At 41.5% G+C, this 16231-nt stretch overlaps 1 protein-coding gene across 2 annotated transcripts in view; it reads left to right on the forward strand.

Annotated features, from left to right (window-relative positions):
* Nucleotides 1-16231, forward strand: part of eml5 (EMAP like 5) — a 117269-nt gene that overhangs the window by 72077 nt on the left and 28961 nt on the right. For both annotated transcript variants that reach the window (XR_014603980.1, XM_084097060.1), the window contains exons 17-20: nt 12094-12194; nt 12280-12473; nt 12561-12672; nt 13571-13698. Coding sequence is in view for 1 of the 2 variants with exons in the window: in XM_084097060.1 (XP_083953186.1) it covers nt 12094-12194; nt 12280-12473; nt 12561-12672; nt 13571-13698 (535 nt within the window). In the remaining variant the exon portion in view is untranslated. The remainder of the gene's footprint in view (nt 1-12093; nt 12195-12279; nt 12474-12560; nt 12673-13570; nt 13699-16231) is intronic.

A 16231-nucleotide genomic window follows, 5' to 3' on the forward strand; every position in this document is an offset into this window, starting at 1 on the left:
CGCATACACTTTGATTCTCTCATCTACACAGAAGCAGCAGTTTTCATTTTTGCAAATCATACATTATTATTATGATAGATAGATAGATAGATAGATAGATAGATAGATAGATAGATAGATAGATAGATAGATAGATAGACAATTTATTATAAAAGCATACATCTAGCTTACACATTTACCCAAATTATCATACGCCTTTTTAACCGAAGTTAATTTGGGTGGGTTTCTCCATCCCCAACGTCCCTGACGAGAGCGTTGCTCTCCTTGGCTGTGAACCGCTCCTGGTGCGCGTCTGGCAAATCCGCCGTTATAATAGGAATCCGCTTTAGAACAAACGCGCCTGCTCTTAAAGGGAATGTGAGATGTCGCTCTGATTGGTTTATTTCACGTTACGCCCAAACCACACCTATGAATAATGAAGCTACTTCAGACCAACCCATTTTAGATTTGCGCCTGGCGCAAGAGTCATTTATCCCGCTGGGAAAATAGCAACAGCGCCAAGACCCGCCCACAAAGTTACTTGCGCTTTGCGCTTTGACACTTGCGTTTCAGATCGTTAAAATAGGGCCCTTAGAGGGAATTCAATTTCAAGCCTATAATAGCCTGTCAATTCAAACAAGATCCAAGAAAGAAGTTTACTATTAACTGATGTTAATTGTATACTGCTCTGTTTCTGTATGTACAGTATATCGTTTGCATATTTATGCAATATCTATTATTTGTATTGCAATGTCTAGTATTTCTAATATTCTTTCACAAGTGGGATAGCTTTATTTATTCTATCGAAATAAAAAAAAAGGATTTGAGGATTTTGGGTTAGGCTGGTTACTTTCCAATCCAGGTGTTTGGACTGTGAGACAAAGGTACTGACAACTAAATGTTGAAAGACTAAAACACACAGGAGTCATGTGTGGAGTAGGTTTAAAAGTATTTACTGATTAAAACTGTTACATTAAGTAGCAATTTGTACCAAAAAAAAACAAAAAAAAACCGATTAATGAAACAGACAAACAGATTACAATTCAGGGTGATAACTCATTTCTGTAATAATGTTTATACAATTTGTTTAGCTGTTTTCGGAGTCAATGCTGCTGTCGCTGCTCTAGTGTTTCAGCATGCTGTATCCTACTACATTTGGTTGCCAACCCCTGGCAACGGCATCCTATGTAGCATGGAGCAGTTCTTCTGACAACCTTTAACCAGAGATGGGCACAAATACATCAAAAAGTATTTAATTACAAATAACAAATACTTACTCATCAAATGTATTTAAATAAAATACAAAATACTGCTGTGGAAAAAGTATTTAATTAAGATACAAGTAATTTGTAATTTGAAAATACAAAAATACAAAAAAAAAATTACAGTCTTCTGTAGTGTAAGTGTGGCGTTAGATACATGTAAGAGTCTAGAATATTGCAATATCATTGTTTAGTGCAGAAGATGCGCTTTTAACGTACATGTTGCCACATACTGTCATAATAAAAGATAATTACGCATATAACACTATATTTGTATTATATTACACAAAAACTAGTTAACGCTGCTGTGAGGGTGTTTCTAATAGCGCGGCTGTGAGGGTGTTTCTAATACTGCGGCTGTGACAAAGTTGACAACTTTCTCTCTTCCAACTGCCATTATCTATTTTTTTACTCTTTTTGAAAGTTGTGAAAACGCTGTTGTGGCGTTTTTCTTTTGCTATTTGAGCAAATTGGAACACAAAAAATATATTTAATGTAGTCTTTCCTTCACTGCTATAGAAGTTAACCCAACTATGATGCCTTCCACTTCTGAAAACCCAGAAATGTGAACAGGGTCAATAGGATGTGTCACATCACGTGATTTACTTGCCAAAAACTGTGATAGGCAATTTGGTAGTCCTATTTGTATTTTATGTCTATGGTCCTAGGGATAGTTCACCCAAAAATGAAAATTAGCCCATGATTTACTCACCCTGACGTCATCCTAGGTGTATATGACTTTCTTCTTTCAGAAGAATACAATCAGAGTTATATTAAAAAGTGTCCTGGCTCTTCCAAGCTTTATAATGACAGTCAATGGGTATATTTTTCATCAAAGTGCCTCTATCCATCATAAAAGTGCATCTATCCATCATAAAAGTGCATCTATCCATGATAAAAGTGCCTCTATCCATCATAAAAGTGCATCATAAACAGGAAGCAATCGCAGATACTCAAAGTGATATTTATTCTCCAAAGTACACAAAACAGAAAGAACAGGAAGGCGGCGATTCAGACTCAGGCAGGGACTTGATGGTCTGTGGTGCGCTGGTGCTGTGATAGTGGTGAATCCCAATCCCGGTGCTGGAGTGCGGTGAACCCAAGGATGACGAACACAACGGCAGGAAGACAAGGCAAGGCGAACACAGACACGGCAACTCCACGGGGAAACAGACACGGCAGGTCACAGACATCAACAAACAATCCGACACTGGAACAGAGAATGGTGTGAGTATATATAGGAACGGAAATGAATCGCAGCTGTGAACAGTGATTGATGATGATGATGATCAGCTGGAGCGCTGACGGACACGTGAGCGGGACAACGCCCACTCACACATAAACAACAATGACACGAGACAAGAAGAAAACAATGCATTCAACAACCGTGACAGTACCCCCTCCTCTAGGAACGCCTCACGGCGTTCCCAGACTCCCTTACCTGTCGATTGTAATCATCGATAAGAGAGTGATCCAGGATGTCACGAGCCGGAACCCAACTTCTCTCCTCCGGACCGTAACCCTCCCAGTCCACCAGGTACTGGAATCCGCGTCCCCTCCGCCTAGAGTCCAGAATGCGACGTACCGAATAGGTTGGTTCCCCGTCTACGAGACGCGGCGGTGGGGGAACCGGGGCCGGCGGATTAATACGGGAAAAAAAAAACGGGTTTGATTTTGGACACATGGAATACCGGATGAATTCTCCTGTACACTGGAGGGAGTTTGAGGCGGACTGCCACCGGACTAACAATTTTGGTGACAGAAAACGGGCCAATGAATTTAGGAGCCAATTTATTGGATACGGAGCGGAGCGGAATGTTCTTAGTAGAAAGCCACACTTTGGAACCGACGACGTATACGGGAGGCCTAGACCGGTGGCGATTGGCTTTGGCCTTGGTGCGCGCCCGCACACGGAGGAGAGTCTCACGGGCTCTTGTCCATGTGTGGTGACACCTCTGGACGAAGGCGTGAGCAGAGGGGACCGCGACTTCGGATTCCAGACTGGGAAAAACTGGTGGCTGGTATCCTATACTACACTCAAAAGGAGACAGGCCCGTAGCAGACACTGGCAATGAATTGTGGGCGTACTCCACCATAGGCAGTTGTTGACTCCAGGAGGAAGGATTCCTGGCAGCCGTACATCGCAAAGTTCTCTCCAGGTCTTGGTTGGCTCTCTCAGTTTGGCCATTGCTCTGGGGGTGAAACCCAGAAGACAGTCTGACCGTCGCCCCCAGCAACCTACAAAACTCTCGCCAAAATTTGGACACAAATTGGGGACCCCTGTCAGAAACCACGTCTGTCGGGAGGCCATGTAACCGAAAGACGTGATTAACGACTACAACCGCTGTCTCCTTGGCTGAAGGTAATTTGGGCAAGGGAACAAAGTGGGCTGCCTTCGAGAATCGGTCCACCACGGTTAAAACTACCGTGTTACCCTGGGAGGGTGGGAGGGTGGGAGGGCGGTAACAAAATCTAGTGCGATATGGGACCAGGGTCTCGAAGGCACCGACAGCGGTTGGAGTAACCCATCTGGGGGTCGATTGGACGACTTGCCAATAGCACAAACTGAGCAAGCCAAAACAAAATCGTGAACATCGCGAGCCATAAGCGGCCACCAGAATCGTTGTTTGACCAAATAAAGGGTGCGACTAACTCCTGGATGACAGGCTAGACTAGAACAATGACCCCACCGAATAATGTCTGGACGTAGTTCCTCCGGCACAAATAAGCGGTTCGATGGGCACCGGATCGGAGGCGTTACCCCTTCTAGAGCCTTCTTGACTCTCGCTTCGACCTCCCAAGTGAGCGTAGAGATAATTAGGGTCTCAGGAAAAATACGCTCGGGAGTAGGTGCGTGTTCGGATCTATCAAAAATACGCGATAAAGAATCGGGTTTGACGTTCTTGGAACCCGGACGATACGAGAGGGTAAAATCAAAACGGCCGAAAAAAAGTGCCCACCGAGCCTGCCTGGAGTTCAACCTCTTGGCGGATCTAATGTACTCCAGATTCTTATGATCCGTCCAGACGATAAAGGGTACCCCGGACCCCTCTAACCAATGACGCCATTCTTCCAAGGCTAGCTTGACCGCCAACAACTCCCTGTTGCCAATGTCGTAATTTTGTTCAGCAGGTGATAAACAATGAGATAAAAACGCGCATGGATGCATCTTGTTGTCTGAAGGTGAGCGTTGAGAAAGAACTGCACCTACCCCCACCTCTGACGCGTCGACCTCCACCACAAACTGACGTGAGGAATCAGGGGCGATTAAAATGGGAGCCGAAACAAAGCGGCTCTTGAGGTTGGAAAAAGCAGTCTCGGCTGCTTCCGACCACCTGAACGCAGTTCTGGGGGAGGTCAAGGCAGTCAGAGGTGCGGCTAGTTGGCTAAAGTTGCGAATAAAACGCCGGTAGAAATTGGCGAACCCCAGAAACCTCTGTAGGGCCTTACGGGAATCTGGGTTTGGCCACTCTACCACAGCCTTAACTTTGTCAGGATCCATACGCATACCCTCAGCCGACATGATGTGTCCTAAGAAAGGGACCGACTGTGCATGAAAAGCGCATTTCTCCGCCTTGACAAAAAGCCCATTCTCTAGCAACCTTTGGAGTACCCGTCGGACGTGCTGCACGTGTTCCTGGAGAGACGAGGAAAAGATCAGAATGTCATCCAGGTAAACATAAATAAACTGATCGATCATGTCTCGCAGCACGTCATTGACGAGCGCTTGGAAGACTGCGGGACTGTTGGACAAACCGAAAGGCATGACCAAGTATTCAAAGTGCCCCCTAGGGGTGTTGAAGGCAGTCTTCCATTCATCCCCCTTCCTGATGCGGACCAAATGATAAGCATTACGTAAGTCCAGTTTTGTGAAGATGGATGCTTTCTGCAACCTCTCGAAGGCTGAAGACATCAACGGCAAAGGATAAGTATTCTTTACCGTGATGTTGTTCAGCCCCCGGTAATCAATGCAAGGTCGCAGCGATCCATCCTTCTTCCCCACAAAAAAGAACCCCGCCCCCGCTGGAGATGAGGAAGGTTGGATGAACCCGGATGCTAGAGAATCAGAAATATATTTCTCCATAGCCTCCCTCTCCGGAACCGAGAGTGAATAAATCTTGCCTTTAGGCGGAGACTTACCTGACAGTAAATCTATAGCACAGTCGTAGGGACGGTGCGGAGGAAGAGAAGCAGCCCTTGACTTACTGAACACTTCCTTCAGGTCACGATACTCCACGGGCACGTTTGATAAATCCACTGCTTCCTCCTGCAACACAGGAACAGAGACAACAGAACAGGCAGACACAAGACAAGACTTATGACACTCAGCGCTCCAGGCCGATATGGATCTTTGTTTCCAGTCAATGCGGGGGTTGTGTTGATTGAGCCAGGGGTGACCCAGGACAATGGGTGTGTGATGTGAGTCCGTGATGAAAAATGATATCGTCTCTGCATGATTCCCTGAGGTGATGAGCGTGATGTTCTCGGTGGCCTGGGAGATGGTAGGTAGTGACTGTCCATTGAGTGCATGTACGGTGATTCTCTGGGAAAGTGTTCTGAGTGGGACTTGAAACTGCAGTGCAAAGGTGCGATCCATGAAATTACCTTCAGCCCCGGAGTCCACCAGTGCGGTGCAGTGATGATCGTGACCAGACCATCTAAGTCTTCCCGGGAGGATGGTGGACGTAGATGAGGACTTTTCGGCGGAGATCCCACCCGATAGTAGCCTCATGCTTACTATCGGGCTTGGCCTTTTACCGGGCAGTTGTTAGCGAAATGTCCCGCGCCCCCGCAGTACAGGCAAAGGCCAAGGGATCTCCGCCTCTCCCTCTCCTCCCGGGAAAGCCGAGCTCGACCCACCTGCATGGGCTCGGGATCGGAGGGACCGGCCGCGTCCATGCCGCTGGACCATTGATGTTCCACCCCCCCACGAGGCAGGCTGGGTGGAGCGCGTGGTCCGACCCGGGCTAATCGGGCGTCCACCCTCAGAGCCAGGTCGATGAGTCCGTTCAGTGAGGGGGGCAGGTCCAGGGCGTAGATCTCCCTCTGGACGCGGTCGGCCAGCCCATGCAGGAACCTATCCCACTGCGCTTCCTCGTTCCAGCGACACTCGGCCGCCAGGGTCTTGAACTCGATGGCATAATCCGAAACAGATCGTTCTCGCTGACGTAGTTCAGACAAGACCCTGGCAGCCTCTCTCCCCGCAAGCGCGCGGTCAAAAACTCTTCTAATCTCCAGAGAGAGCTCCTGGAACGAGGAACAGCATGGTTCTTGGTTCTCCCACACCGCCGTCCCCCATAGTGCCGCTCTCCCAGTCAGTAACATGAGGACAAACGCCACCTTAGATTCCTCCTTCTCAAAGGTTCTGGGCTGGAGAGCAAAATGCATGCTGCATCGAGTCAAAAACGGCCGGCAAAAGTTAGGCTCACCAGAGTATGGCTCAGGAGTCGGGAGGCGTGGCTCGGACTGGGAGGCGGGCATCGGTGGTGTGGGAGGGACGGGCGGTGCGGCTGGCGCAGCGGGAGGTTGCAGCTGTTGAAAACGCTGGGTCAGCTCGGACACCTGCGTGACGAGAGCCTGAATCGCGCGCGCCGCTTCTCCTTGATGGCGGTCCTGAGCGTCCATCCTTTGAATACTTGCACGAACAAAGTCGTCCATCGTTGCTGCGGCGCCACCTGCTGCTTCCATGGAACGGTCGGATTGTTCTGTCATGATAGAATAAACAGGAAGCAATCGCAGATACTCAAAGTGATATTTATTCTCCAAAGTACACAAAACAGAAAGAACAGGAAGGCGGCGATTCAGACTCAGGCAGGGACTTGATGGTCTGTGGTGCGCTGGTGCTGTGATAGTGGTGAATCCCAATCCCGGTGCTGGAGTGTGGTGAACCCAAGGATGACGAACACAACGGCAGGAAGACAAGGCAAGGCGAACACAGACACGGCAACTCCACGGGGAAACAGACACGGCAGGTCACAGACATCAACAAACAATCCGACACTGGAACAGAGAATGGTGTGAGTATATATAGGAACGGAAATGAATCGCAGCTGTGAACAGTGATTGATGATGATCAGCTGGAGCGCTGACGGACACGTGAGCGGGACAACGCCCACTCACACATAAACAACAATGACACGAGACAAGAAGAAAACAATGCATTCAACAACCGTGACATAGCCATGATAAAAGTGCATCTATCCATCATAAAAGTGCATCTATCCATCATAAAAGTGCATCTATCCATGATAAAAGTGCATCTATCCATCATAAAAGTGCATCTATCCATCATAAAAGTGCGTTTTTTTGGGGGTGAACTATCCCTATGACCATAGACATAAAATACAAATAGGACTACCAAATTGCCTATCACAGTTTTTGGCAAGTAAATCACGTGATGTGACACATCCTATTGACCCTGTTCACATTTCTGGGTTTTCAGAAGTGGAAGGCATCATAGTTGGGTTAACTTCTATAGCAGTGAAGGAAAGACTACATTAAATATATTTTTTGTGTTCCAATTTGCTCAAATAGCAAAAGAAAAACGCCACAACAGCGTTTTCACAACTTTCAAAAAGAGTAAAAAAATAGATAATGGCAGTTGGAAGAGAGAAAGTTGTCAACTTTGTCACAGCCGCAGTATTAGAAACACCCTCACAGCCGCGCTATTAGAAACACCCTCACAGCAGCGTTAACTAGTTTTTGTGTAATATAATACAAATATAGTGTTATATGCGTAATTATCTTTTATTATGACAGTATGTGGCAACATGTACGTTAAAAGCGCATCTTCTGCACTAAACAATGATATTGCAATATTCTAGACACTACAGAAGACTGTATTTTTTTTGTTGTATTTTTGTATTTTCAAATTACAAATTACTTGTATCTTAATTAAATACTTTTTTTACAGCAGTATTTTGTATTTTATTTAAATACATTTGATGAGTAAGTATTTGTTATTTGTAATGAAATACTTTTTGATGTATTTGTGCCCATCTCTGGTTAAAGGTTGTCAGAAGAACTGCTCCATGCTACATAGGATGCCGTTGCCAGGGGTTGGCAACCAAATGTAGTAGGACACAGCATGCTGAAACACTAGAGCAGCGACAGCAGCAGTGACTCCGAAAACAGCTAAACAAATTGTATAAACATTATTACAGAAATGAGTTATCACCCTGAATTGTAATCTGTTTGTCTGTTTCATTAATCTTTTTTTTTTTTTTGGTACAAATTGCTACTTAATGTAACAGTTTTAATCAGTAAATACTTTTAAACCTACTCCACACATGACTCCTGTGTGTTTTAGTCTTTCAACATTTAGTTGTCAGTACCTTTGTCTCACACTCCAAACACCTGGATTGGAAAGTAACCAGCCTAACCCAAAATCCTCAAATCCTTTTTTTTTATTTCGATAGAATAAATAAAGCTATCCCACTTGTGAAAGAATATTAGAAATACTAGACATTGCAATACAAATAATAGATATTGCATAAATATGCAAACGATATACTGTACATACAGAAACAGAGCAGTATACAATTAACACCAGTTAATGGTAAACTTCTTTCTTGGATCTTGTTTGAATTGACAGGCTATTATAGGCTTGAAATTGAATTCCCTCTAAATGTGTTATGGGCCATGAGGACTGTCTGGTTAGTGAAAATGATCAAACTATGATTTCATCTAGTAAAAGTTAACTTCACATGGTAATTTGTTTATTTTAACAACAACAAAGGGAAAAGAATGCTACCGATTACAAATGGAATGTTCAATTTTTTTTTTTTTTTTTTTTTTTGCCTACCTATGAATTAAGAGGCATTGTTAACTCTTACATTCTAATTACATGTACAATCAAGGCATCAGATGAAATCTTATCTTCCACTCTTTTGAAAGGTGTGCTCAGTTTGTTTCTAGCATAAAGTATCAGGGAGATATGGCTCAGGATTCATGAATATAATTAAACCTTTTTAGCATGTTTGGGTGATTCCGGGGAGTTAAAGCAGAATTTGAGGCAGCATTGTTTTGACCCTAATTACAAGTTTCCAGCAGCTTGTTGACCGGGTTGTCCACCCAGGTTGTGATCCTCAGACATCATAGATTTCATTTTTATATGACAACCTTTTACAGCAGCCCATGTCTGATTTCCTAAAAAACAGGTGTTTTGCCCCCTGGGAACTTGGAGCTAAAAGAAAAATCATATTCTCTCGCACACTCACAATCCAGTTACTCCACGTAACATTATATATCTTTACAGTCTCTCATCTGTTCTGTCATTGTTGTATTGTTGATTTGGTCTTGTCTTTTTCCTGATCCTGAATACCTTTCTTATCCTTCTTATCCATCTTTTTGTCTTCTATATTTCTTTGAAGGTGGAATCATCAAAGAGTATCTCTGAGACTTGACTTGAGCAAAATGGTCAATTTCCATGCTTGTGTCTATGTCCAGCAAGCAATTTTGCATTTAAAAGACGTATTATAACCGTCCAAACACAGCCCAGACATCTAGGCTAAAACAAGGCAAAATTTGGGCTGTCAGTGAAAATTTAATAGATGTCTAAACCATAGCCCAAGAATAGACTAGTCATCAATAGATAACAAAGAAATGAAGTGAGTGAAGAAATTAAACCAAACACCTTGTAATCACTGTTTACTTTGGATACATGATGGAATATCATACATCTCACAAGTTATTCTGGCAAAAATGACATGTAACCAAATTCAAAGTTATTTTGGCTAGGAGTGGGTTACTCATAGCCGTACTATATCGGGTCTATTTGACCTAGACGGTGAAATGACGGCTATTGCTTTCTGGGTGGTGCTGAAAATGTCTTTTTCAACTGACAGAACAGCCAAATGATTGAGTCTTTTCTGGCCCACTGTTTGCCTAAGCAAAACTTTTTTTAGAGAATTTTTTAGAAAAACTAAGAATTTTTTTCTTATTTCTAGTTAAAATATCTAAAAATTCTTTAATCAAGATGCATTTACTTGATAAGCCAAATGACTTAAGATAAGTAGTCTTGTTTCCTGGGGAAAGAATAATAATAAATTAAGTGCATTTAGCTTAAAACAAGTAACATTATCTGCCAGTTGGGTAAGAAAAATAAGCTAAAAACATGATTATTTTTCTCTTTGTCTCCATAACATAGGGTATACCTGAACCACACACATACCGTATCCAATTCTAACTGATCCTGTTGCTGGTCATCTATTCTCTGACACTGCCACCACTGCCATCTGTCAAGTCAAGTCAAGTCACCTTTATTTATATAGCGCTTTTTACAATACAGATTGTTTCAAAGCAGCTTTACAGTGATAACAGGAAAATATTGTCGGCTGTACGGCAGATCTAGAAGAAAATAGTGTCATATATTCCAGCTGAAGTAAATTCAGTGATGGTTCATTTTTGTTGTAAATTATTATTATTTTTAGTTCATTTTTATGTATATATATATATATATATATATATAGACGCTCTGGAGAAAACAGTGATGTCATCGTCCAGCTCAGTTCAGTTCTCATATAATGGTGTCAATGCAGGCAGATCAGTAATATTGTTAAATATTAAGGGCCCTATCATACACTCGGCGCAATGCAGCTTCAGGCGCTACGCAAGCGTTTTTTGCTAGTTTCAGCCCAACGCAGTTATCATTTTCATGTCCTGCGCCACATTGTTTAAATAGCAAATGCATTTGTGCCCATCTGTGCTGGTCTGAAAACGAGGCGTGTTCAGGTGTGTTCAGGCGCATTGTTGGCGTGTTGCTATTTTGAAGCAACTGAAATAGACTGCGCCATTGACCAACAAAAACCTGGTCTAAAGTCAATGGCACAGTATTTATTTTGTTATTTTAAGAGCATGTTAGTAATGTGTGCCTATAGGCGTGGTCCACAACGTGCAACACTTTGTCCCGTAGATGGCCTGCTTGCGTGCTTTAACTTCGCACCGTTCAGATCCGTTTCTTTGCTAGAAAAGCGTTCCGTTTTTTCCGCTTGCAAATTACACCATGTAAATAGCGAATCCGCCATTGCACGAGTGCAACTGGCTTTTAAAGGGAATGGGAGATGAGACTCTGGTTGGTTTATTGCACGTTACGCCCAAAAACACACCGATTACCGATAAGAATAGGGACAACCCTTTTAGACCATGCGCTGGGCGCACTGACCATTTTTCTCATCGTTAAACTAGCAATAGTGGATTCGGACATGCCCTAAGTGAACTTGCGCCCTGCGCTTTAGACCATGCTCTTAGATTGTTAAAATAGGGCCCTAGGTGTGTTTGACTTGAAGCTTGGTGCCAAAGTAATCATTATTACTATTGAGATTTGAGCTTTCCCTCTAAATATTAAATAGGAAATCCCTGGCAAGCAGCCACAACGTCCTAGCACTGTGGTGGCAACGACTTAATACTTCTCAAGAAAATCTAGTATAGATGCACCTATGCTACCATTACAAGCAACTACAGCTCTTTACCATGGTAAAACACTGTAATGTACATCCTCTCAGGGATTATTATACATCCTCTTACAGTCTGAAGCGTTTGTATTCCCCTGTCTGTATGCTCTTGAGTTCAGCGACTCTTCCCCGGGGCTTTCTCTGGTCGAGAGGATGCTTGTGCGGGTGGAAGTAAATAGGGCCTGACAGTGCAGTCACTGCTCAGTGCTCTGCCCACTTCACATCGGGCCCTAATGCTAAACCACAGACAGCCACTGTCCCCTGGCACTCAGACAGGTCAATTACAGCCCTACAGTGCCCGCTGTGAACCTTTAAACTCATCAAAATCAGTAGGGGCTGTTCGATTCATCCTTTTTAGGTTTCAGCATAACAAATTAAATGTCTCTCTTTTTGATTTAAAGGGGAAGTAAGGACAAAATATTTGTCATTAAAATCAACCCGTACGTGCCAGACAAACTGATCACCGCTGGAGTGAAACACATGAAGTTTTGGCATAAAGCAGGTAAGACTATAAACTTTTTGTGAAATATGTGAATCACTGTACACTGTAGATCTGAGGTCCTCTCACAAACTGTTGATGTTCTCAGGTGGCGGACTGATTGGGAAGAAGGGCAGCATGGGAAAAACCGAGACCATGATGTGCGCAGTGTATGGCTGGTCTGAAGAAACGGTGTTCTCGGGAACCTGCGCTGGAGACATCTGCATCTGGAGAGATATGTTCTTGGTGAAAACCGTCAAAGCTCATGATGGGCCTGTTTTCAGCATGCACGCCCTGGAGAAGGTATCAGATTTTGCTTCAAACAGTAAACAGGAGTCACTTTCTCTTTAAATGTGCTTAGAAATGAAATGCGAATATATTGTTGCTAAGGGTTTCGTGACTGGTGGAAAAGATGGAATAGTGGCTTTGTGGGACGACACGTTTGAAAGATGCCTCAAGACATATGCCATAAAACGATCGGTGCTAGCCCCAGGATCCAAAGGTGAGGGTGTCACTTGCATTTCTTGAGTGACAATTTACTTTTACAAATTAAACTTACTTAAGGAACAGAATACTGTGAGATAATAGGACTGTTCAACCAAAAATTCTGTCATAATTTTCTCACCCTCAAGTTGTTCCAAACCTGTATGAATTTTTGCTGAACACAAAAGAAAATATTTTGAAGAATGTCGGTAACCAGACAGTTGATGGAGCCCATTGACTTCCATAGTATTTTTTTTTCCTATCATGGAAGTCAATGTGGCATATAAACTGATTGGTTACCCATATTCCTCAAAATATCTTCTTTTGTGTTCAGCAAATAGGGCTTTTTAGAGAGTCACTTTATTTTATCTATAATAAAGTTAATTTTTCTTGCATAAATCAGGTTTATGCTTAAAACAAGAAAAGATAACTTTGCCAAAGGGGTTGCAAATATAATAAAAAAAACTTTGAATGAATGACTAAATAAATAATTAAAAAAATATATAATGTTGTTAAATGTAGTTAAAATGTAAACAACCCCCTAATGCGAAGCATTTATAAATAAAATAAATAATATTTATTAAGTTGTTTATAATAATAATAAAAATAATAATTTTATTTGTATTGTTGTTATTATTATTACTATTATAAACAACTTATTTTTTGAAAATTTTACTTATAAATAATATTTATTTATTTATTTTACACTGTTTTGCCTTTAAAAATGTTTAGATGTCCGTACTGGACTGACAACAAAACAAAAATACTAAAATACTTTAACGGTGTGAATAACTTGGCTGTTAAAGCTAATCAGGTCAAATACCTCCATGCATCCTCTAAGAACACTCAGTGTGTTTAATAAATAGAAAGCCAAGGTCACGGATGCATGTTTATTTATAGCATGTCCCTTTCTGCAGGTTTGCTTTTAGAGGACAACCCCTCCATTCGTGCCATATCTTTGGGTCATGGGCATATTCTTGTAGGAACAAAGAACGGAGAGATTCTGGAGGTGGACAAAAACGGGCCCATCACTCTTCTGGTTCAGGTAAGGCACAAATTCAGCTGTCAGATTAGCTTGACAAGTCACGAAACATGACCATTCTGAAAATAAATAAATAAATAAATAAATAACACAGTAAGAAATGAGGGTTGAATGAAGAATTTCTGTTCGGTTGGCCTTGTTGATTCATTAAACTGAGCTTTACAAGTCTTACCCTCGAGCGGCCTGTCATGTTACATAAACTCACAAGCATCCCTGGATGTGAACCCACTCAAATACAGAAATTAGTTTACCTTCATCCTCTCCTCGGGTCATTTTGATACGAAATTCATTTTCTTTGAGTTTTTATTTATTTAAATTGAGCATTCATCAGATTGGTACAAGACCTTGTCAGTTTTGTCACACTTGAAATACATGCACAGTCGCACACACACAAATTGAGTTGTTCTAGTTTTTATAAATATTACTCAGAATGTATTTGTGCTTGTTTTATTGTTGGCGAGGGGGAAATAGTACATCTTATTACTTAGAAAAGCAATAGCCCACCTCTCTTCAACAACCCGCATGAGTTGAGACATCATTCATGGCCGTCTCAAAAATGGTGAAGGATGAATTAGATACTGAAGTTTAATGCTCACCCCTGTGAAAATGAAGTATATCATACTTATTATGGAAATAATATACTTGTTTAAAAGAATAAACTATGATCTGAATGGATGTTAATTTCAATTAAATGAAAATGTATTATAGCTATATTTAAATGCAATTAACTGAACTTAAGAGTGCTTTAGAGTCTTAAATACATCTTTATATGTAATTTCATAATTACTTTTATTGTCTTAAAAATATATATGAAATATGGCTGTGCTGCCAAATGTACTGACACGCATTTATGGTAAATGAAGTAAAAACATATATAAACATATCTAATGAAATTTCTTTTGAAACTTTTACGTACCTAAATACATATTTGAAATGATGTTGAACAATTTAGTACCTTTAAAAATCTAGTTACCATTTTCTTTTCTCACAGCAGCACCTGTAAATGAGCCTGAGAATGAATGAGTCAGTCAAGTGTCTGTCTCTGCACCTGCCCTCACCACTCAACCAATTTGTAATGTTTTGCTCCAGTTTCATTTCAGAGACAAATGAAATGTTCCCGGGGCTGTTGTTGTAATAAATGGTAAACAGCAATGACTGCAGACCAGGCAAAAACAGTAGATTTCCAATATTTCTGTACTCAGACAGCCGTGGTTTAGTTTTCAGCATGGCAAGGAACAGCTGGTTTTTGGACACTGATTAAATGTGTATTTGTTTGTCTCGAGTGACTTGTGTTTTAGAGTCGGGTGCAATCATTAGTTAAAGGTTGGTGCTTGTTATTGAAGTCATTGTTTGCCTACTAAATGTTACATATGTGTTGGTACATACCCTTCATTGCATTATGTCAGCTTTTTAATTCGTCAAGCGATAGTTAGGGTGTAGAAAAAAATGCATGTTGCATTTAGCAAGTATATATGCCTTATTCAGAGCTTTTTCTAGGTCCTACTCACTGCTAGAAAACATTTGAGCTTAATTGAATTCTTATTTATTGCTCACTGAAATGCTTTTTGGCAAAACCTTTTACGAATCCCATGGGTGCATCACGTCCAGTTTATAGCAGAATACACTGTGGGGAAATTGTACACACTGACAGCTAGTGGTGGAACGGATAACAAAATTCACGGTTCGGATCATTACGTTTTTTAGCCATGGATCGGATCCTTTTTCAGATCAGCAAAAAAAAAAAAAAAATATATATATAAATATATGGGCAACTTTGCTTTTCATTTATTACTTAAAGCCCACTTGACGTTCTTCGATACTACATCAAAAACTACTAGCCTAACTGATAAAGTTCACACATTATTTACAACAAGTTAACAGTCAGTAATAAAATAAGAACAAATACACAAATTACAAGCAGAGATAATACTAAATAACAAAGTTACAAAGTCTAACAGTAGTATTCAGGTACAGAAATGAATAATTAAGCATAAATGTAAAATAACTGTTCACTTATGACATAAACGAGAGAATACTTGCCGAGACGGGCATTTAGACATAATTTTGAGTTTATGTGTCCGTTCAAGGGCAAGAAAACACTAAAGAGGAATCAATTTGTTGTTCGAGTGCTGTCTGAAATGCGCGTCTCTCTCTCTCTCTCTCCCTCTCTCTCTCTCTGCGTGCGCTTCTTGTGTGTGAGTCATGATTTTCCCCTTTTCTTCTGCGTTTAAAATTGTTTGAATGTGTAAATTGGCAAGACGAAACACATCCAAATTATAAACTTTCACTCTATGATGGTTAAATTTAGCAGTTAATCCTCGAATCATATGCGTGGCGAAACGTGTTGCCTGATCCGTTCCTCCCCCACTGACAGCATTATTTATTTGAATGTACATTTTTTGTTTTGCATCCAATAGACACACACACTAAAAATTAATTAAAATAAATTCAATAAAATGTAAAGGTATAGCTCCTTGAATATGGGAGATTATGGCCATGTTCAGACTGCCAGCAAAAATCTGATTTTTTGCATATC

This window comes from Abramis brama (genome assembly GCF_963993115.1).
Source record: "Abramis brama genome assembly, chromosome: 21".
Classification (NCBI taxonomy): domain Eukaryota; kingdom Metazoa; phylum Chordata; class Actinopteri; order Cypriniformes; family Leuciscidae; genus Abramis; species Abramis brama.